A 24,031-nucleotide genomic window follows, 5' to 3' on the forward strand; every position below is an offset into this window, starting at 1 on the left:
AACCATATTGCTGTGGACAAAGTTGACAATTCTGTGTACTGATCTTCATTTTTTATGTTCATTTAGATCCTATAGACCAAAATATCTGTGCCAACGACCCCATCTGCAGCTTTGCTGAAAAGATCATGTTAAGGAATGCTGGTATTAGTATTGGCAAACTACTCAATACCTAAAGGTATTGATTACCCAGTAAGTCTGATGGGCATTGCAGCTTTGGAGGTGGTGGGACCAAATATGAATGGAGGCCTTGCATCCAAAACCATAAGTGATGTGAAAACAAAGTTGTGTGTACAAAAGCCTATACAATCCACTCCATAAAAGGGTGAACTCATGCTGCAATTTTACTTGATATTTAAATAGAGCTCCACCATGCAGTTTTCCAGCTGAGGCTTTCATTTGGCAAAGGATGTCTGTTGACTGCAGCTTGAGCCTTCTCCCTGGATGTTGAAAGGTGCATGATTCGTCCTACGGAAAGCTAAACAAAGCACTAAATATATGTTCAGTTGCTTACTCCAGAAACAACTTTTGTTTTGATCTACACCCTTGTGTAAAGTTGCATATTCACAGTATGCACTGAGATTTGTTTATTCATTTTGAAAAAAAGAAACGTCTACCAAACTTAAATGTGTATGTTCCTTTATTTGAATCTGGTTTACAATGGAATATGGAGCATTTTTTGTTGCTGTCGTTTCTTTGGGCTCTGTCCCAACCTAACTAAAAGCAGAGATTTTCAGGAGTTATTTTTAACTCCGGTAGCAAAATAGTGTGGCATGGAGACTTGCAATGCATTTTCTAGAAGCTGGATGAAAGACTTGAGTCTTGTGAACTTTTTTATTTCCAGGTTTTTTAAATACATCGCTATTTCATAACTTAGCAAATAAAAACAAGCTTTAGTGGCCTGTTTTAAATCTTTATGTAGCCTAAAGGTAACTGGTGTTTCCTTTAAAACTTTGCTCCTGTGTAGTTGTTCAGCTGTAGACATTACTGTGCCTTTCTACTGCATACTCCTAAGATGTCCATCACACTTCCTCTGTTTGTGAAATAACCACCCGTGGAGAATCCTGGTGACGTGGAGTGAGTTTGATGATATGGAGGCAGAAGTCTAACCTGTCTAGAATACAGGCTCTTCTTTATTGTGAAAGAGAATTCCCATTATAGTTGTTTTTAGCTGGATTTGAGAGAAACGAACATTAAGAAAATAGTGTCCAACACTTCAGAATGGAGCAGATTTGTGAAGATTCGGTCAGAACTCTAGGATAGTATTTCTATAAGCTCAAAGGGGTACGGTCAGCTATTAGCACTTTTGCTTAAATAGAAACCAAGTACCTAAAATAAAAAAATGTGATAAATTCCTATTAGAACATACATAGCAGAATCAAGACAAGCTTTGAAAAGGCTGGGATATTCCACGATGTAGCTTAAACGTCTATTTTCTGAAAGCTCGCAGAAACCCAAAACTTAGTACAGACTGCTCAACACATCCTATGGGTATCTCTGCCTGAAGAGTGAGAGAGAGATATAAAAGCACGTCTCTTACTGCCTGTCTCCTATGGTAAAACCCCCTCCATCCTCTAGTTAGTAGTCAGAGAGGCTTTTAACTATGACTGGCATGTGGGTACTCAATGAGACAGAAGCTGTCGTTGCTTATTTCCCACAACTAGAGACTATAGCACAGATTCTTGGAATTCATGATGAGTTTAATATTTTGGGAAGGAGAGGGGGAGGGATGTAGCCTCTGCTTTTTGTTTCTTCTGCAGAGTTGACTATGTGTCAGTCCAGGCCCATAATGTAACGTAGGCTATGTCCACACCAGCATTTTTGTCGGTGAAACTTATGTAAGTCAGGGGGGTGTTTTTTCACACCCCTGACCAACAGAAGTTTTACCAGCAAAAGTGCTGGTGTGGACATAACCTTCGTTACATTGTGGGCCTGGACTAACACATAGTCAACTCTGCAGAAGCAACAAAGACACTCTTTCACTGATGTAGCTACTGCTGCTCATTGGGGGTGGTTTAATTATGCTGATAGGAGGGCTTTCTCCTTTCAGCATTGAGCAGCTACACAGGAGACCTTACAGCTGCACTGGTACAGCTGTGCCACTGTAAGGTCTGTAGTGTAGACATAGCCGAGAAGCTGTTCCAAGTTAAACTACCAGTGACTCTAAGGGCCCAGTCCATCAGCAGGGGTAGACAAGACAAGCCATTCCGTGCCACCTATGCCTATAGCATGTATTGATTCAATGCCATTGGATGACTCCCCCTATCCTGCAGTGGTCCTGTGGCCATCTAAAGAATCCAAAAGTTATAGTATGGCACAAAGAAAGATACCCTGCACACCAGGATCTGGGCCTAATGGCTCAAAGAGAATTATATAGGGCTAAAGTTGGAGCAGAATTTCTCTTCAACAGTTGAACCAGATTACAAAATGGGTATACACAAGAGAGCTTTAAATGACTGGGTAATGCTCTTTTTAATCTTTGGAAAAAAATTCTACTTCTACAGTATTTTCCTATTCTAAATGTCTGGAAGATAACTTTCTCAACATTGTCTCTGCTTTGATTTGAAATCCAGTATAAAATAGTGTATATGAGAACCCTGTCATAGTTGTGTTAATTCTGACTAAGTAACCAAGTGACTGACTGCACCTAGGTATATTACAGGCATGCTGTTCCTAAAAACTGTCACTGCCTCTAAATCCTGATCTTTAACAATCTTGAAATCCCAGTTCAGATGGAATTGTGCCCAACCACTAGTGTGTTTTTGGGTACACACAAATATTTTGTATTTGTAATTACAATTGAATCCTGGGCTCCAACTGTGAATGGCTGGTACAATAATCCACTGTTCAATCAAGCTCCTGAAAGTAGAATTTTGGATTGCATTTAACGTACAGATCATCCCAAAGAAACAAGATAGATGTATACCTGAGCAAGTGCACAGACAGCAAATTCAGGTCCCTTTTAAAAAATAAAGATCAGTAAGTTCATGTACCCAGAAGGAGCAAAAGATGAAAGTATCAGAGAGAGGATACAAGTGTGTGGGCAATGGTGACAGAGAATAGGAATAACCAGAGGGCAGTGGTCATTCCTGTCATGTGGTCAGGAAGACACAGGCTCCAAAGGAGTGAGGAATTCAGTGAAGAATATAGGGTAAATAGGCAAGAAGAGGCCCATAGGAAATACTAGGAGGGAAAGGACAATGATCACAGCGTGGTTTTTTTTTTTTTTTCAGTCTAATTTTAAGCTAACTTGTAAGGTTTATTGCTTATGAATGGTGTGTGACAGTCCTAAAGTACATTTTCTGTTTATCCACAGAACAGATATGAGAAGCAGCTGTGTAAACTTCTCTGCCAAAAAGCCTGAATCTTGAACTGGAAGATTAATTGGCAGGTATAAGAAGGTAGTTCATGCCCTTTCAATCCATAGCTTCTCCCTGAGATGCCAGTGCTGATAATGGCAACCTGTTTCCTAGGAACTGGATGATGATAATGGTTAATCAAAAAAGAAAAATTGACAGAGTTGAATATATTCCTTTGACTATACTCTTAGCTAAACAGCTACAACTTCCTGCTGAATTAGCATAATAAAATATGGTAATTCCCCCCCTCCCCCATTCCTCAGCTTCTTTTGGCCCCCTTCCAACATCAGTAGCACATGATGATCAAAGGTCCTGGGCCATAATCAAGTGATAATCAAGGTGGGCCATTTCCAGCAGTTGACAAAAACATCTGAGGAACAGTGGGGGGTGGTGCGGAGGGGGAGGGGGAATAGTTTTACTTTGTGTAATGACCCATCCACTCCCAGTCTCTATTCAAGCCTAAGTTAATTGTATCCAGTTTGCAAATTAATTCCAATTCAGCCGTCTCTCCTTGGAGTCTGTTTTTGAAGTTTTTTTGTTGAAGAATTGCAACTTTTAGGTTTCAGAGGAACAGCCGTGTTAGTCTGTATTCGCAAAAAGAAAAGGAGTACTTGTGGCACCTTAGAGACTAACCAATTTATTTGAGCATGAGCTTTCGTGAGCTACAGCTCACTTCATCAGATGTTTACCGTGGAAACTGCAGCAGACTTTATATACACACAGAGAATATGAAACAATACCTCCTCCCACCCCACTGTCCTGCTGGTAATAGCTTATCTAAAGTGATCAACAGGTGGGCCATTTCCAGCACAAATTCAGGTTTTCTCACCCTCCACCCAAATTCACTCTCCTGCTGGTGCTAGCCCATCCAAAGTGACAACTCTTTACATAATCAAGTAGGGCTATTTCCTGCATAGATCAAGGTTTTCTCACATCCCCCCCACCCCCATACACACACAAACTCACTCTCCTGCTGGTAATAGCTCATCTAAACTGACCACTCTCCAAGTTTAAATCCAAGTTAAACCAGAACATCTGGGGGGGGGGGGGTAGGAAAAAACAAGAAGAAACAGGCTACCTTGCATAATGACTTAGCCACTCCCAGTCTCTATTTAAGCCTAAATTAATAGTATCCAATTTGCAAATGAATTCCAATTCAGCAGTTTCTCGCTGGAGTCTGGATTTGAAGTTTTTTTGACCAAAGAGATTGAAGTGTTCTCCAACTGGTTTTTGAATGTTATAATTCTTGACGTCTGATTTGTGTCCATTTATTCTTTTATGTACAGACTGTCCAGTTTGACCAATGGGGTCATTACACAAAGTAAAACTGTTTCCCCACCCCCACCGTTCCTCAGACGTTCTTGTCAACTGCTGGAAATGGCCCACTTTAATTATCCCTACAAAAGGCCCCCCCCCCCTCCTGCTGGCAATAGCTCACCTTAAGTGATCATTCTCGTTATAGTGTGTATGATAACACCCATCGTTTCATATTCTCTGTGTATATAAATCTCCCCACTGTATTTTCCACTGAATGCATCCGATGAAGTGAGCTGTAGCTCACGAAAGCTTGTGCTTAAATCCACAAGTCCTCCTTTTCTTTCACTCACTAGGTCGTAGCGGTGTCTACCTATCCTCTCCAGAGTGCGAGGTTGGACTGAGGGAGTCTCTCCCTCTTTCTAACCTGGTGGTTAGGCAGTCAGAGGGGCTGGTTCTGATCTCTTCCCCCCCCCCCCCCCAGCTGACGGATGGATGGGAAGGGGAGTAGAGAAAGAGGGCACACTGACATCTAAGAGAGTGGTCATGTTATACACACAGTGGGCAGGGGCAATTTCCCCCCTATAAAGGAAGGGGGGAAGACCCTGACCTGGACAAAATTAGAAAAAGCAAGATTACTCCTTGTTTCCACTGCTCATCCTTTAGCTTGAATGTCCGGCTTCTTCCTTCTACCGCAGCTTATTCCTCTCAAGCTACAGCCCTCTCCCCAGTACCGCAGCTGGCTGCTCCCTGGCTTGGCCCCCCGTCCCTGTGGAGCCTGCAGCCGTCTGTCTGTCTGCTCCCGTCCCATCCCTCCTACCCACAATGCACAGAGCGGAGCAGCCCGCGCCCCATCCCCGCATGACAGGTAACTAACAACATGGCGAGCCGAGCCGGGCCGGCGCTCTGAGCATCCCCTCCACAGCCGCCGCGGGCCCCGCGCTGCGCCGCACCCCGGGCCGCCAGCCGGGGGCAGGGAGCGGCTGCGCCGAGCCGCCGAGCCGCGCCCGGGAGCTGAGGGCGGCAGCGCGATGGCAGCCACCGAGCTCTACACAAAGGTAAGGACCGGGCTGGCCGCACCTGCCCAGCGCGTTGCGGCCGGGGAGCGGGTGGCGGGGAGAGAGGCCCCGGCAGCGGGCACTCGCCTCCTCGTCCGCCCGGGGCGGGCGGGGGAATGAATGAATGAATGAAAAGGGCGGCGGCAGGCCCCTGGAAGAGGGGGCCGGGTGCTGAGGGAGGCGGGGCGGCCCCTGGCAAGTGGGGGGGGGGGGTCCGAGGGGGGTCTGGGGGGAAGGGGTGAGCGGACAGTTCGTGCTGTTCGCGGCTGTCCGCTTCCTCCTGGCTCCCCCCATCTCAGTGGCTGGCTGGGGGCCGCGATTGTCCTTCATGCAGCCCCTTGGCCAGCCCGCCAGCGGCTCTGCAGCGCTGGGCAGCCAGGAAGTGAGGGAGCTGGGGGTGACCGTCGCTGAGGATCCTTTCCAGCAGCATCTTTCCCACTTGGTCTGCTGTGCCCCTTTTCTGACCTGAAAGTGAAAAGACTCAGGAAGAGGAAGGGATAGCATCGGTGTATCTAGCACTGTGGACGTTTCCTTATCATGCACACTGCCACCACTTCTTACCTTGTTCCTTCCCAATATGGATACACCTCTGTTTAAGACTAATATTCATAATCTCCATTGTATGTTTGCTTGAACAATTACCTTCTAATATATTTTTACTGGCTCAGCATGTCACACTGACTTCATTATAATCAGATGGCTTTTGTTTTACTCCACATGCTAGTTAAAGAATTGCAGTTTAGGAGATACATGGATTTTCATCCTCTGTTTCTGTTCTTCTGTAGGGATAAGGAGGTAGTGGACAGTTAGGTTATGCTAATGGAGTGAAGAGACAGAGATATAAACCTCCTGGATTTCACAGGAAGAGGAATTAGTCATCTTGACTCTTCATTGTCGATAAGTCAGGCTCCAAGATTCATACTGCTGATTTTTTAAGTAAATTCTGCTTATAGCCTTCACATATCAGACATAGCACCATTTCAGCGTAGATGAACAATCAGTACTCTAGGTATGTGGCCATGGTTATTTTTAAAATTATTTTTATTTATTATTTTACATTGGACTGTGGTGTTCAGCTATCATCATAGTTTCTAAAAATGTTGTCCAATTCCTTAAAACCTTCTGCTGAGACATACAAGGTAGAAAGACCTCTAGTATTAAAACCAGGGGTGCTGAAACAATTTCTATAGTGGGAGTGCTGCTGATGGAAAACATGTATTGGTGTTTGTTATTACTACTTAAAGCCAGGGGGTGTGGCGGGACCCCTAGCTCCAGCACCACTGATTAAAATCAACTTTTTGGTGACACTGCACATTCAGATTATATTGACTCTTGGATTTGATTCAGAATCACTACTGCCAGCGGTGAGGCAGTAGACTACTTTTTTTAGTAGGGTACACTGGTCAAGCAGACATCATCTCCTAATGTTTTTAGGTCCTGTAATTTGGTATCTCATCAGTTCATGCATTGGAAAGATCAATGTGAATGCAGTATGTAGATTTTGATGACAGGAAAGATTGCAAATTAAGGTCTGTTGAAATGGACATGTTATGTATTAGCAATAAATTAGAGAATGAGAGAGAGAGAGAGCATGTTTTTAAAAAAAAAAAAAAAAAAAAAACCTGGTAAAATCTATGCTCTAGTTTACTTTATTTAAGGGTGACCGGGACCAATGTGATAATCTAATCTGATCTCCTGCAGAACACAGGCCATAGGATTTCACCAAGTGATTCCTGCATTAAGTCGTTAACTTCCGGTTGAGCAAAATCATGTATTTTTGAAAGATGCCCAATCTTGAATCTGGGGTCACTTTTGAACATATTTGATGATCAATCTGGAGTCACTTTTGAACATATTTGATGATCAATCTAGTTCTTTGCTTAAGGAAGGAGAATGAAATGGAACAGCAGATTTGTTTTTCAGATGGGCTAAAATCTTTCACCTTGTTTGTGGTATCCACCCACAAACAGACTTATAATGGGCGATGCTTTGAAGATAAATAGTCAGTGCAAACCAAACTCTTCATGCTTTTCGTAGCGGGGCTTGCAAATTTCACTAGACACCTATAAAAGGCTGATTCAAAGAACTGAATGCCATATTATCCTGGGGCAACATCCTGCTAGGAGGCTTAAGGTACATCTACAGAGTAATTAAACACCCATGGTTGGCCCAGGTCAGCTGACTCAGGCTCACGGGGCTTGGGCTGCGAGGCTGTAAAATAGCTGTATAGACATTTGGGCTCAGTCTGGAGCCAGAGCTCTGGACCCCACAAGGGCTTAGGCTCCCAAAGTCCAGGCTCCAGCCCAAGTCCTGACATCTACACAACAATTATAGCCTCTCAGCCTGAGCCCCGCAAGCTCGAGTTAGCTCTGCCACGGGTCTTTTATTTCAGTGTACACGTACCCTTCTGTCTCTGGTTTGTAGGTGTCTAATAAATGTGAAACCCTCTCAGACTGATTAAAAGGGAAAATGTCTTTTTTCCCCCTTCACACTCACCTCAGTTTTCTCCATATAGTTACTGTCCCATTCCCCAGTTTAAAATGTTTAGGTGTCCTCCTTAGCATAGCAGTAACAGAGTAAAATTGGCATGATTCTTGATTAATGAACATAGACAATGGATTTAAAACCTTAGTAGGCAGAGGTGAAAAAGACCTAATAAAATAAAACAAGGACTGGGTATAATCCCCAATAGAGGATTTAAAAAATAATAAACTAAAATGACCCTCACTCTTTGAAGATACACATTATGCTGCGACAGCAAACTGTTCTTGCCACCTTTAAAACCATATGCTTTTCACATCTCTCCACTAGAGGTAAGCACATTCAGGACAGTCACTTGGGACAGTTCCTCAGGGCTTCTAATGGGAATGAGACTTAACATAGATACACAGGGACTTAGCATAGCCTCTGTATCTTGGGACAGGAATTACTTTAGGTCTGGACCAAATATTAGGTAACTTATGTGGTGTCAGAGGTTCAGTAGTGCAGTGGAAGGATCATACTTGTTATTACAGTTATGTATGGAGAATACCAAACCATGAAGTATGGTGTTCCATAGCTTAGTGTGTGGGCAAATTATTGTGAATTAAGAGGTCCATTACTGCAGCAAAGACTTATGTGGGACTCTATGTGAGTGTGAAAAGGAGCTTACACGATTCACTTTGTAGGAACACATCCTTAGGCCTTTTGTAGACATACAGTTTGAGTGCTGGTTTTAAAGAAATCAATTAAAAACCAGTGTAGTTAAATTGGAGCAAACCCTTGCCCCCCCAATATTTACACATGTACCCGCACACACTTAACAACCTAAGTAAAATTGATAATAGGGACTCAATCTGGAATAAGAATGGCCCCACCAGGGGCTGTTCTGATTTTAACTGAATTGTCTCCTGAACTGATTTTGTTAAATTGAGGCTCGAGCCATGTATAGATTAGTTTTGATTGTGAAATACTTGAGCCATGGCAGACCTGGTCTTTTATGTGTTTTCTGTGAATTGTGTAGCACACTTGTGGGCATTATAAAACAGTAATTTGTTCTCCCTGGGAGACAAGAAGTAAATGTTCTATAGTAGGGTATTTTGAAAATACACAATGAAGTCTTGAGACCTTACTATGGTATTCTGCTATGAAAGGGACACTGTCAACTTGAAATTAGAATTGGAAAATGTATAGAGGAAGGCAACAAAAATGAATAGGGATATGGAACATCTTCCATATGAGGAGAGATTAAAAAGAGTGGGTTTCTTCAGTTTAGAAAAAAGTCAACCTAGCCAAGATATGATAGAGAGCTATGAAATCATGAATGTTGTGGAGAAAGTGAATGAGAAATTGTTATTTACGCCATCACATAACACAAGAACCAGGGGTCACCCAATGAAATTAATAGGTAGCAGGCTTAAAACCAGGGAGGATAAAAAATCAGATTTTTTTTTATTTAAATCAATTTTTTTTGATAAAATGCTTTTTGAGGAAAAAACCTATCTAAAAATAGTTTTAATTAAGATATATTATAGCTCAAAGATAACTCATCATGGAATAGGGATTATAAATTCTAATTCTATCGTATGAGATAATATATTCATGTAATGTTTAAAAAAAGTTTTGTAAATGAGTTCCAATAGTTCATGGATTAGGGACCCAATCTTATGGGGTTCCAGGGGCTTCTGTATAGATTATTTAGATTAATCTTTCTATTTGCCCAATGGGATTCAATGCTCAGTTTAGAAGATACCATCAGAGATGCTTAGTTTTGCAGTTCTCAAACTCTGAATTTGTGTCTCCAGAGATAACATTCTTGTTAACAGCAAAAATGGTTTTAAATAAATAAATAGAGGTGAGAAATAACAGACCTCAACCCTATTTTCCCTCTGCAAATTTGTGTACACAGAGTCAATCCTTTACCTCTCTCTAAAAGTTCAGAGTTTCAAAAAGTTCAATGAATAGAAGATTATTGGGGGGCGGAATAGATCTGGACAAGGAGAAGAAGTCTAGAGATAAATGTGAGATGGGAGGGACAGGCAGTAGAAACAAAAGTGAAACTGTTTGAGCAGCCTATTCCAGAAGTCTTGAGGTCTTTCTGAGTGTAGCCTTCATTGATTTGAGATCTACCATACCATTCTCTCACTAGGAGGGAAAACCTATAATGGCAGCAGGCCGTAAAAGAGACCCAGTTTGGGAATATTTTAATGAAGCTCCTCTAGCTGTGCGTAAGACAGGCATGCATCCAAAATGCAAACAGTGCAACAAAGAAATGCAAGGCCTGGTTGCTCAAATGAAACAACATCACGAGAAGTGTTCCTTCTCAGGAGGAAGCTGCGTCGAAGATGACGAAAGGAACATACTTAAAAATGTATAGTGTGTATTTTCTACAAATGAAACCTACATCTATCTCTGCATTGTGAGGAATATGTTTTAAGTTTATAACAACCAACAAGAATGCACTTTTATGTAGAAATCCATGATTAAATCGAGTCTTCCTGATTAAATCAAATCCACCCTGCTTAAAACAAACATAAGGAAGTATGTCCTCACACAATGCACAGTCAACCTGTGCAACTCGTTGCCAAAGGAGGTTGTGAAGGCCGAAAGTATGACATGGTTCAAAAAATAATTAGATAAGTTAATGGAGGATATGTCCCTCAATGGCTATTAGCCAAGATGGTCTGGGATGCAGCCCCATGCTCTGAGGTTCCTAAGCCTCTAACTGCCAGAAGCTCGGATTTGTCGACAGGGATGGATCACTCAGTCACCCTGTTCTGTTCATTCCTGCTGAAGCACCTGGAATTGGCCACTGTTGGAAGACAGGACCCTTACTAGGCTAGATGGACTATTGGTCTGACCCAGTATGGCCATTCTTATGAAATCTCGTCAATTTTTTAAAAATTGAGTTAAAATGGTTTATGTAGTACACCTGAATCACCCTGCCAATTTTTGTGGTTTTACAATCTCATATTCCTGTTGTTAATGTGGTAAAGGGACTCAACTCTGTATGGAGATATATAATTTAGAGTGTGTTCAGGGTGACTGCACTGTCATTTTTCTATGGAGGGGAGGTGGTCCCTCCCCTCTGGGGAAGGGGAACTGACAGTTGGTGGAAAAGAGGGCTAGCGGCAGGCAGTGGGGAGCCCGAGAGGGTTTGACGGAGAGAAACAGAGAGTCTGTGAGTAAATGGAAAGAAAGAGAGTGAGGGCGAGAGGGCAGCCAAAGGGGCGGAAGGAAACCAGAACTGAGAGAAACTGAGAGTGAGTGGATGGACAGACTGAGGTGCAGAAGAGCGTCTCTTTGGTTTAAAGCTAAGTCAGTGCATGTTTGATGTTGTGTTCTTGAGCGTCCGTTCCTGTTTGTTCTTGATCATTTACTTCAGTTGTCTCCTATCTTTGATTTATGTTGTCCCAGAGATCCGGAACAGGAGAGCCAAAGGTCCTTCAGATCCTGTGGATCTGGTCTAATGTGCACCCCTGTAGGCAACATCAGTGGAGTCAAGTCCATCTCTTCAGGAAGTCACAAGAAGTGCCGGAGGCTCAAAAACTGGCTTGGGCATTAGATATTGGGAAAGATATTTGGGAAAAGGGGGACTTTAAACTAAAATAATAATAATAATAATAAACAACCTATAAGATAATAGCCTTTGCATACAGAGATAGATATAGATATATTTCTTTATTTAGAGGGTTATATTTAGTTAGGTGAACTTAGTAGTAAGTTATAGTGTGTGTGTGTGTATGTTCAAATTATTCTAAGTTTTTTTTATTATATATATCCTTCATCTATTTAATGTTATTGTACGTAGGTGGAATCTAATTCTGTTTGTTTCGGTTTAAATAAAATCCATGTTATTGGTTTGTTTGTTTTCTGACAACCAGTTGTATTATTTTGGTTACTATTAAATAACCTTTTATCACAATGTAACATCTCTCTCTCCCCCCAGGTCTCACCTGGTAAGTAAATTATACCACCACTGTGACGGACTATTACTAAATCTTGTTCGGTGGTTTTGGGACGGGGTGACCCTCAGATGTATTTCAAATGATAACATAAATAACACTACTCTGAGAGTTCTGTTTACACTATTTTAAATTTTTTTCCTGATGCTGTGTGAAAGACCTGTGTCAGTATTAGTCAGTAATCCATACTTCAAACAGTGTAGAGTTATCAAGAGAACTAGAAGGATTACATGAACTTTCTGTTTAAACTCATTTACAAGCCAGACAGCAAGGGGGATTCAGGTAGACACCTCCAGCCAAGACCACTGACTTGCCTAAGCATGATCATTTGGTGAGAGCAAAAGACAGCCAAGCCCTTGAAATGCCGAATACTTACTTGAGTAATATGAAAAGCAGATTTGAGAACCAGCCTTCAAGGGAACTCTTAATTTATGAAAGGTGTACAGAAAAACAGTAATTCAGTCCAGTGCTTACACTGGTGAATGACATAAGGAAACATGAGACAGACTAATATTCTCCTCAGTGGAGAGACTGGTATAGTAAAGCAAGGATATAAAAAAGAAATGTGAAGAATATTGCAGTGCTTTAAGTCAAGGAAGAGGGGAAGAAGGATGACCACTGCCTTCAAGAAAAGGCTGTCTCACAGGGAACAGGGATGGCGAGAAAAGGACAAGTTGACCAGAAAGATTGTCTTTTAAATGTCAGTCATTGCTCCTTCAGTGTAACAATGTGAACTGGACAACTCTTGCTAAGTATAAGAAGAGAGATGTTATGCATATAATCTTTTTTGTTTTAATTTTATCTTTTTATATTCTTAATCTCACTTCACTACAACCCAAGTGGTTGAAGACTGTTGTTTGGGATGATCTATATGATATTCCCAAAGAGGTCCTCAGACTCTAAAGAGCTGGTGAAGCAATGGAGTCTCTCCTGCTTGGGATTCTCAGTCAAAAGGGCACAGGTCAGGAGATCTTTCCCATAAAGTGTTTTGTGATCCTACTGATGCACAGGAAATTCCTGGTTTCAGAGTAGCAGCCGTGTTAGTCTGATTTGCAAAAAGAAAAGGAGTACTTGTGGCACCTTAGAGACTAACAAATTTATTTGAGCATAAGCTTTTGTGAGCTACAGCTCACTTCATCGGATGCATTCAGTGGAAAATACAGTGGGGAGATTTATACACATAGAGAACATGAAACAATGGGTGTTACCATACACACTGTAACGAGAGTGATCACTTCAGGTGAGCTATTACCAGCAGGAGAGCGGAGGTGGGGGGAAGGGGGGGAACCTTTTGTAGTGATAATCAGTGATGACCACAATAAGAACAGAGTTTCAGGATGTCATGTAGTAAGACTGACTATACAGATAGACTGAAATTATGTGTAAACGGTGTTAAATAAATGCACAAAGAAAAAGAAAAGAAGTGTGGAAAGAGTGTTTTCTTCTACTTTTTTTCAGTTACAGTAGTCTTAAAGGTTACTTGTTACGCTAGTGGATACAAAAATTGACTGGCAGCATGGCTGTTTGAAAATGTTGTCTGTGTCTCTTTAAATCTTCATTGGGAAGTTGGGAGGGACCACTATTTTTATATGCAAATTATGGAGATTGCTGATCAGCGAAGGGTGGTTGAGCAAAGTTCTACACTACTACATTTTAAGATATGTCAAAGCACAGTTCACCTGCAGAATGAAGACCGATGCTTTCAGGCTTGGATCTCTTGCATGGCAACATGAAATACTATTCTAGACCACTGGTCAGGCCACATCTAATATCTTGAAATAGGATGTAGTAACTATTATTTTCCTAAACTAAGCAAGTCTTACCAGACCCCATCTACTCATGCTGACCCTGGGTCATATTTCTAAATTATATCTTCATATTTTAGACCGTCAATGGCTCCCACTTCCCTGCAAAACACACCATAGAAACAATTGTTTGTAAATTCGTATCTATTTGCAGCAATGCCAGAATACTATGATGACACAAGTTATCATACTAAGTTACAGAATCTTATGGGGGTAATTCCACTGTGCAAAGTTAAGCTTCCATTCGTCTTGTGATCGCTTCTGTTGAAAAATCTACTTTGCTTATCCACATGTTGGGTTTGTTTAAACACTCTGACCTGTATAGACATTACTATATGCTTTTGTAGTTAACAACAACTTTGGATTTGTTTGAGTGACTGTAAAACAAGAAAATGATAACTTGTTAAGTGTGAATAATGTTTGATCTATGCCATGTTTTGTATTTCTGCACCAGTGAGGTTTCAACTGCAAATTCTACTTTAAGGCATTATCTTCCCTCTGGAGGCCCTATTCAGTTTAAAAACTGTTTCCTGGGTACCATTGATGGGTGTGGTGGTTGGTTTTTTTAGAGGTTTAATGTGTACATGATCTTTGTACATGATCTTTGGTGCAATCAGAAATCCATCAATGACATGGAAGTAGTATTCTGCTGTAAATGAATTGTGGAAATGTTGGTTCTTTGACATTTTACTTTGGGGGTGGGGGAAACGTTATTTAAGGCATAACACACCTTACAAGTGAAATGATTCTCCATTTTGGCCTTATCTAGACTCAGGAATAGCCCTGATTCAGCAATTGGTGCCAGAAATTGGTGTAGCTGCACTGGTGCTGGCCCTTAAGGGTACATCTACACAGAGATAAAAGATCTGTGTCATGGCTGCGGCTGGCCTGGATCAGCTGACTTGGGGTCAGGCTGCAGGGCTTAGAAATTGCAGTGTAGACATTCAGTCTCAGGCTGGAGCCCAGGCTCTGGGACCTTCCACCCTTGTAGGTTCCCAGAGCTCAGGCTCCAGCTCAAGCCTGAACATGTTACACAGTGATTTTTCAGCTCTTCAGCCCGTGATCCCAAGCAACTGACCCAGACCAGCCAGGGTTTTTTTATTCGCTGTGTAGACATACCCTAGGAGTCAATAAGGGCAATGATGGATTTTACATCAGTTGAGCTAATCAAGGTTTATGCTTGCTTGAAATAGAGGGCAAGTGAGCACACTTTGTCATGGATGTAGAACTCATTTGACCTCATCTCCATCAACAGAAAAAACATTTTCAGTGTTGGATGTCAGCATTGCTCCAGGTGTTTTTAGAAATTTTCTTTGTGCCAAATTTGTGAATATCTATAAAACGTCACAAAAAATTAGTTTTTACATATGGAAATTCACAAAGCAGGTTAGAAATTGTCTTCTGCTCCTTTTCGTTTAAAGCTGAAATGAAGAGCTTACATTAGTAACTTTTTTTTGTCCCCTTTCTTCTACCCTTTCTTTTTTTTTCCCCCTTTTTTGTATGATTGAGACACTTCCTTATCTGTACAGTTACTTGTGTACATCTTCACAATCACATAACAAGAAAACTTTTTTTTTTTTACGGGGACTGTGTTTTCAGAACATTTGTGTGTTTGTGTCGTTTTTAACCACCCATGACCAGGTTATTAATAAAGGCGGAGAAAAAGATATTCTAAGATAGAACCTTTGTTTTCTCAGAGCATTTAGTGTTGCCTTTTTAGGACTTCTTGTTTCTCTTACCTCCCTTTCAAGAAGTAGCTTTGAAGTAGCTAATGCTGCTGACCTCGGATCCAATCCAGTTCTATTAAAGTAAATGAAAAGACTCCCAGTTATAAAGACTCCCAGTTATATTGGGTCTTTCCGTAGATAGTTTCAGTTTTAGATCATGTGAGTCTGCACGCAGTGTTTGACCTTAAACTCTGCCAGCTTCTCTTTGGAGCTTCTCAGCTTTGGGTTTTGCAAGCAGTACCTGAAATGCCTTCACGTCTAGCTGTATTTGGGAAACTGCATAGTAAAGAAAGTAACTTGTTTGTTTCAATTCAAAGTTGTTTGTTTTAGTGCATATTTTGTTACTTGGCTCTTTTCATTGTGTGCACTTACCTCATTTGTCTTTGTGGAATGATTTGCTTTGGATCCAGAACTCTCTTTGCTTGTTGAAATTTCACCCTGTATGTAGTATTTGTAAAAAATAATTTATTTCCCAAGATCAATAAAAATGTTTTTATGAATTTAAAAAAGAAACATTAGGCCCTTATTCTGTATTGATAACTGCATGAGCAGACCTTGGTACTTCAAGAACCCCATTGTTTCAGTGGGGGATAGTGCTGGCTCTGGGTCTGCCACTACAGTTGTCTGGGAAGGGGCAGGGCCTTAGTTAAAATAAACAAAGATCCCCTTTCAATGTTTCCAACCCAAACACAATACTATACTAGTGTGCTGTGTCTATGAAAGTGAAAATGACTAAAAACTATTAGGTAGTATATTTTAATGGTTCAAGATAAGATAAATGTAAAATAGCAAACAAATAGTAATAGTGAAAGGTGATTTGAAAATTTGCTCACTTTTTAAAAAAAAAAGGTGATAAAATTTTGTTTGCTTTAAGCCTGGAGAAATTCCTTTAGCTGGCTAAATTAAAAAGACATTCATTTTACTACTATGAATCACTTTATATTGTTTAGGAGCTTTCTAAAAATTAAACAACAACCCGTCGTTCTCAGGAAAAAAATGTTTTCTAACAGGGTTGTACTGCTGAGTTATAGAGTGGTGGTAGTCATTCATTTAGACATTTAAATTGTGCAGTGTGCTTCTTGGACCAGGAAGAGAGAGATGCTTAGTATTCAAGCTCTTTTCTGTGTAAGATCACTGCATCTCTGAATAGTGAGGTTATTAGGGAGATTAAACCAATACTGTTGATGTTGATTTAAGCAAATACATGTGTAAGATTGCAAGGTATCTTTTATTGTGTATTTGCTAAACATATCTTATGTTCTTGTCTTCTTGCCAAAAATTAATTGCAAACAGAAGAGGAAATATTTTAGCTTCATTTCTGCTTAAGAGACTGCTGTATTATTAAAATAGAAGTAATAAAAACATTATGGGTAAGTGCTATGCAAAATTCTGAGCAGTCGACTTTATTGCTGTTGTCTTCAAAATAAAGGCACTTAGTATAGCATTACCTGTTGTATATCCATGTATGGTTATGTCCTAAATCATTCATTCATTATGCATTCTCTCTTGTAATCTTTTTCTATGGTTGGATGTTACATTTGTGGCCAATTAAACTGAAGAAGTCTCAGCTTTCTGTAAGCAATTTATATCTGTTATATATGTCAGCATTTTGCCATTCTTGTTAATAGAAAATTTGAAGCCCTACAAGCAAGATTTGTTAGTCTTTTTTTATTAGTGTACATGTAAGTATGAAGTTGCATCCTGTGCTTGAAGACCAGAAAGAGTATTAAACCAAGACCTCTTAAGTCAGAACTGTTTATTTTAACACCGAGTTTGTTCCAGGGAGGAAATGACATCATCATGGGCAGAGCTCTGTGCGGTCTGGGAGGTAGCAATCCGTTTGTGAAAGCTTCTTCTCTTTCCACAAATAGGCTTTGAGAGGATGTATTATGCAATCCTAATGCAAACTGAAGAACTGCAGCATCGTTGGAAGCTGCTTTTTTTTAAAGCAGCTCTGTAGAGTAAAAGGAAATTATTCATTGCTGCTTCAGACTTAATCTTGGGGGAGAGTAAATTTCCTTTGTCACATCTGGGGATTAAGCATGAAGCTCCTATTAATAATTGGTTTTGTATATTTAATTCAGGGATCGGCAACTTTTGGCCCACGGCCCGCCAGGGTAAGCCCCCTGGCGGGTCAGGCCAGTTTGTTTACCTGCCACATCCTCAGGTTTGGCCAATTGCGGCTCCCACTGGCCACGGTTCACTGCTCCAGGCCAATGGGAGCTGCGGGAAGCAGCAGCCGGCACATCCCTCAGCTCGCGCCACTTCCTGCAGCCCTCATTGGCCTGGAGCGGTGAACTGTGGCCAGTGGGAGCTGCAATCCGCCGAACCTGCAGACGTGGCAGGTAAACAAACCAGCCCGGCCTGCCAGGGGGCTTACCCTGGCGTGCCGCATGCCAAAGATTGCTTAGCCCTGATCTAATTCCTCATCCATAATATTAAAAAAATTACCCTTTAATAGTATTAATGGAGTGTGGTGGGTTCCATTTCCCACCAAGCATCACCAGAAATTCTTGCAAAATAATAATGTCTCTCTAAGGTGCCAAAGGATTCCTCGTTGTTTTTAATGTCTGTGTATTTAGAAACACACAAGTTATCATGTAAAAAGAACAGGAGTACTTGTGGCACCTTAGAGACTAACAAATTTATTAGAGCATAAGCTTTTGTGGGCTACAGCCCACTTCATCGGATGCGTAGAATGGAACAGAGAGCAACAATACCTAAAGTCTGAAGGTGCAAACAACTCGATGTTTATTGGGGTGAACTTCCAGCAAGATTAAATCCAAGTCCCTTTTTCCTTATTTTCGAATCCCAACTTACTTCCTGTTTGCCCCTAATCTATATAGTAATATTCTTAGCTATACCTTAACTAATCGTTCTATTGAAATTTACCTAACCAATCCTAACATATTGTAACATGATTAGCTAACCAATTAAATCCCACCATCTTAATTAGTTTACACCCAGCAAAATTAATTATACAGCAGACAGAAACAATCACAGAACCAGACAGAGACCATACAAATAAACAACAGCAAAGTGGGAACTAAAATGACAAGACAAAACAATACAGAAGTGAGGATTTCACAACTATATCTATAAAGACATAAGGGTTTCCCAGCTGTGTCTATTGATAAGTGAGTTCTTACCAGACAGAAAACTATCAAACTAAATTTCCTTTTCCATCTTCTAAGCTCTTCCCTTTCTCTGGAGGTGATAGATCGGATCACCTTCCTAACAGCCCCATATTGACTAGTTTGGAATGTGAGGATGTGACTGTTCGCTTCCCAGCTTATGACTGCCTCTGCTGCTTAGCCAAAGGCATTGGCCTAAGAACAGGGCCTCAGACTGTCACAGTGAGAGAAGGCCCTTACACAGATTCTTTCTTGTATACCTCTATTACTAGCTAAATGATAAACATATACTGACATTCTTAAAGTATACGCCTGTACAGGCAGGCCAGAATATCTATATCCTAACACTCCACCCCTTTTTTTCTTTTGGGATCCTCCTGCCCAGGTATCCCTGGAAAAGCATAGGACATATGGCAACACACTTCCTGAGAGGGCCAGGCATCAAGGTGGAAGGTGTCGATGCTCCATCTGACCCACTGCCACTTGTGTAATACCGTGCCCTGCACTTTCTCTTGTACGGGCATACTACACCTATTCCAATTAGTGTTCCAGACTTCCCATAAGAGTGGGCCCGAGAAGGTTGGGTCTGGGTTGTCTAGTACACTGGGTGGGAGGGCTTACTACATTACTTATAGGTTATAATTAGTGGCTGTTCTCTAGGGGGTTGTGCCCCCCCTTGATCATTTCCGTATGCAATGTAACACAAATATAGTTAACAATACACCAGTTGCTATGATAATCCACAGCAACTCCAAGAGTCCTGACCACTGCAGTATGGTCCAACATCCTGGCCACCACCAAAAACACTGCTTCTCCTCCTTTGATAAGGTTAAAATTTTGTCAGTGCCATCCTGTAGTGTATATTGTAAGTGTGTCCAACTGTTGGAGCTTGCAGCAAGTTGCTCTTGTAATCTTTGTGTACTTTGGTCCATATTGTGTGTCCATTGAATATCCACAGTGAAATTTGGTATTGTCCAAACCAATTCAACTACTTGGTATGGCATGGTGTAGTAGGTGCTGGTTCAATTGTTTACAATGATTAAGTCCACTGGTCCATTTGTGCACCATAGTCCAGGTGGCAGTGTATAGAAGTTCATAATTTGGTCATACACTGGAAGGATTTTGCCTCCTAGTGTTATACTGCAGGATTGTATACATTCCCAACAGAATACACTGTACCCTATATACATTACCCCTAAATGCCCCCCTTTTGCAATAGGCCATTGATCCTGGTCCTCCATAGTCATAGGAGAGAGGCACATCCATATTCCTCCTCCTGGATATACAACTGCTTAATGTGATGACAGTCCAATTTATCCCATTCCACCCCTGCCCACCTGTCAAGGTTCCTTCCCCACTCTGAACTCTAGGGTACAGATGTGGAGACCTGCATGAAAACCTCCTAAGCTTACTTTTACCAGCTTAGGTTAAAACTTCCCCAAGGTACAAATTATTTTACCCTTTGCCCTTGGACTTCCACTGCCACCGCCAAACTTTATCTGGGTTCCTGAGAAAACATTGTTTGGAAACGTCTTTCCCCCCAAAATCCTCCCAACCCTTGCACCCCACTTCCTGGGGAAGGTTTCGTAAAAATCCTCACCAATTTGCATAGGTGACCACAGACCCAAACCCTTGGATCTTAGAACAATGAAAAAAGATTCAGTTTCTTACAAGAAGACTTTTAATAGAAGTAAAAAAGAATCACCTCTGTAAAATCAGGATGGTAAATACCTTACAGGGTAATTAGATTCAAAACGTAGAGAATCATTCTAGGCAAAACCTTAAGTTACAAAAAAGACACACAGACAGGAATATTCATTCTATTCAGCATATCTATTTTCTCAGCCATTTAAAGAAATCATAATCTAACACATACCTAGCTAGATTACTTACTAAGTTCTAAGACTCCATTCCTGTTCTGTCCCCGGCAAAAGCATCACACAGACAGACTCTTTGTTTTTCCCTCCCTCCAGCTTTTGAAAGTATCTTGTCTCCTCATTGGTCATTTTGGTCAGGTGCCAACGAGGTTATCCTAGCTTCTTAACCCTTTACAGGTGAGAGGATTTTTCCTCTGGCCAGGAGGGATTTTAAAGGGGTTTACCCTTCCCTTTATATTTATGACACCCCCCAACCTATTTTCTAGTGGCTCCCAACGCACTCCCCCTTCCCTAGTTACTCACATAGAGTTCAAGGGGACCACTTATTTGCATTTCCTTCCCATGGTATCATAGTAACAATTACACAAGAACTCTCCCCACAGGTGGGCAATGTTATTTTCCAGGTAGATGGTATGTTTTTGCAATTGTGGATAAATATGTGCTAGCCTCCCGATTTAATACCAAAGGCCATTGTTCTGACCAAGCCTTTCTCATAATATCCATTAACATTATTAACTGAGCATTTTGAATACCTAAACACACTTCTCCCCATGTTAGTCTTCTGAAGCCACCCCCCACCCATGTCACCAGGTCCCCTGCCCAATGAGTTAACTGAAAGTTTACCTCTACTGCTGTCTTCTACTCAATAGTTGCTGTGCCATTAATTCATTAATTTGTTGTTGAAATCTCACATTTTGGCTTACTAATTGTTTGGTTACCCACTCATCCCCCAGATTCCATGTGCCCAGCATAGTGTTCCCCACTGCCCACAATCCCCTTTTCCGATGACAATTCCAGGTGTGTCCCCTCACCCATCCATTGAATTGTTGTTTCAATCCTTTTATGTACATACTACAATTAGGATGAATTTGGTCCACTCACCACTCCTTGCGGCATACCACCCCTGTAAAAGAGTGAAAGGACATGTTAAAAAGTGCTGGCTGCACCCGCTCTCACAATGGCTCCCATACATTTGCTCATCGGGGAATATTCTCTGCTCCAGGCTGTGGCCATTTTAAATTTGGATTCTTCCAACTTGGCATCCATATCACCTGTAGGGTTATATTCTGTAAAATGGTTTTCATACACCCAGTGTCCCAAAGGGGATTTTATGCCCAATGTAATATGTACATAACAATCACACCTTCGGGGATTATCTTCCATGGAAGTACCATTGTGGTTACATATGGTAACATCACACCCTAAATATGGGGCCCTATTTTTCTAAGAGAGTTCATTTGCTCCAGGAGACCAGAGGGTTATATTCTTTGGACCCTCTGTAACAAACCACACAGCTGGGTAACTGTGTTTTCCACTATTATTAATCATGGCAGCACCCAGGGAGTATCATGCAATATTTCCTGATAAATTTGATCTTCTCCGCCTGGTTGGGATTCCCCCATCTAATCCATAAACCATATACTGACACTGCCAAATTCCTGTTGGAGTATTAGTGGTACATCGTTCTATGGGCAGATTCTCATACTCTTCATTAGCTTTATTACCACAGGTTACATATGTACCCGTCCACGTGTTTCCTCCTTTTGACACTTCACATCGTGGGATCTGAATAGAATTTGTAAATGTGACAATTGTAATTAGCACTAGTAATTGTTCCATCCAGGGCCACGGAATTTTCATCCTTTTCTCCTTTTTGAATTAACCTGTAATACACACACACAACAAAATTTACACGTCCTCTTTCCCAATCCCCTGTTTGTACCTTTTTATTTGCGTGCAGTGAACCCATTCCCATCCTCCATTCTCTGTACCCAATAATAGCAGACTGGGCCCTAATTGATCAAGGACAAGATAGGGGCCCTTCCATTTAGGAGCTGGGAATGGATGGTGTTGACCTGGAATCTTGTACATCACTAGATCTCCCACCATGGGGAGATCATGCTCCCCAGGCAGGTCATACCATGCTTTGATTCTTGCTGCTCCTTGCTTGTCTCACCAGGCCGCTGCCTGCTGTACTTGTTTTACATGTTCGATTATAGTTAAAATCCTTTCTTGTGTTAAGCCGGGTGTAGTGATTTCCCCAGGTACTGGGGTAAGTAGATTTTCCCATCGTTCTATGGGCCTTCCCATGAGAGCTCCATATGGAGAAAATCCTGTGCCCTTTGATTCTCAGGCCCTTATTCTCATGAAGACACAGGCAGTAACTGTGGCCAGTTTTTTCCTCCCATTTCCACTCCCTTCCTTAGCTCACTTTTAATAGTGCGGTTCACGCTTTCCACCTGCTCCGCAGCCTATGGGTGATAAGCAATATGGAACAACTGTGTGATTCCAGTGAGGGCTGATAGCTCTCCTAACAGATCTGACTGGAAAGCAGCTCCTTGGTCTGAGTCCATCACCTTTGGGACCCCCAGCGAGTGAATACCTCATTTACCAGTATTTCAGCAGTTACCCGAGCAGTTTGATACTTTGTGGGGAAAGCTTCCACGCATCTACTGAAAGCATCCACTACCACCAACATGAATCGGTTTTTCCTGTGATCTGGTAGTAGGTGTCCTGTGAAGTCAATTTGTATTCTCTCCCATGGTCCCCTTGGGGCTTGTCTCATTAATTCTCCCCTTAGCACCTTGTGAGGTGGGCTGTGCTTGGCACAGTCCAAACAATGTTCCAGATGTGATTTTAAATCAGCTGCCATTCCTGGCCACCAGCACAACCTTTTTAAAGTTTCCAGTGCCGCCTCAAACCCAGGATGTCTCCCTGCCAAGCTCCCATGCACCCAGTTTAAGAAAGCCGTCCGGCTTCCCTGGGGGCACAGCATTACTGGTCCATTAGTTGTTAAGGCCTTGTCTACACTATGAAATTAGGTCGAATTTATAGAAGTCGGTTTTGTAGAAAGCGTTTTTATGCAGTAGATTGTGTGTGTCCCCACGCAAATGCTCTAAGTGCATGTAGTCGGCGGAGTGCGTCCACAGTACCGAGGCAACCATCGACTTCCGGAGCTTTGCACTGTGGGTAACTATCCCACAGTTCCCGCAGTCTCTGCTGCCCATTTGAATTCTGGGTAGAAATCCCAATGCCTGATGGGGCTAAAACATTGCTGCGGGTGATTCTGGGTACATATCGTCAGGCCCCCCTTCCCTCCCTCCCTCCATGAAAGCAAGGGCAGACAATTGTTTTGCGCCTTTTTTCCTGGGTTACCCATGCAGACAGCATACCACGACAAGCATGGAGCCTGCTCAGCTAACTGTCACCGTATGTCTCCTAGGTGCTGGCAGACACGGTACTGCATTGCTACACAGCAGCAGTTTATTGCCTTTTGGCAGCAGACAGTGCAGTATGACTGGTAGCCATCGTCGACATATTCCGGGGTGCTCTTTTAACCGACCTCGATGAGGTCAGGGGCGCCTGGGCAAACATGG

General features: G+C 41.8%; 1 protein-coding gene across 4 annotated transcripts in view; it reads left to right on the plus strand.

Moving 5' to 3' along the window:
* Window positions 1-5,568: 5,568 nt before the first annotated feature.
* The window catches only part of MYO5A (myosin VA), a 213,993-nt gene continuing 195,530 nt past the window's right edge, over window positions 5,569-24,031 (plus strand). For 3 of the 4 annotated variants that reach the window (XM_048866652.2, XM_075133076.1, XM_048866654.2), the window contains exon 1: window positions 5,573-5,668. In XM_048866652.2, the coding sequence (XP_048722609.1) occupies window positions 5,642-5,668 (27 nt within the window). In that variant the 5' untranslated portion in view covers window positions 5,573-5,641. Of the gene's footprint in view, window positions 5,669-24,031 lie in introns of all 4 variants that reach the window. The other variant, XM_075133075.1, reaches the window with a different exon arrangement.

This window comes from Caretta caretta, chromosome 10, assembly GCF_965140235.1.
Source record: "Caretta caretta isolate rCarCar2 chromosome 10, rCarCar1.hap1, whole genome shotgun sequence".
Taxonomy (NCBI): Eukaryota; Metazoa; Chordata; order Testudines; family Cheloniidae; genus Caretta; species Caretta caretta.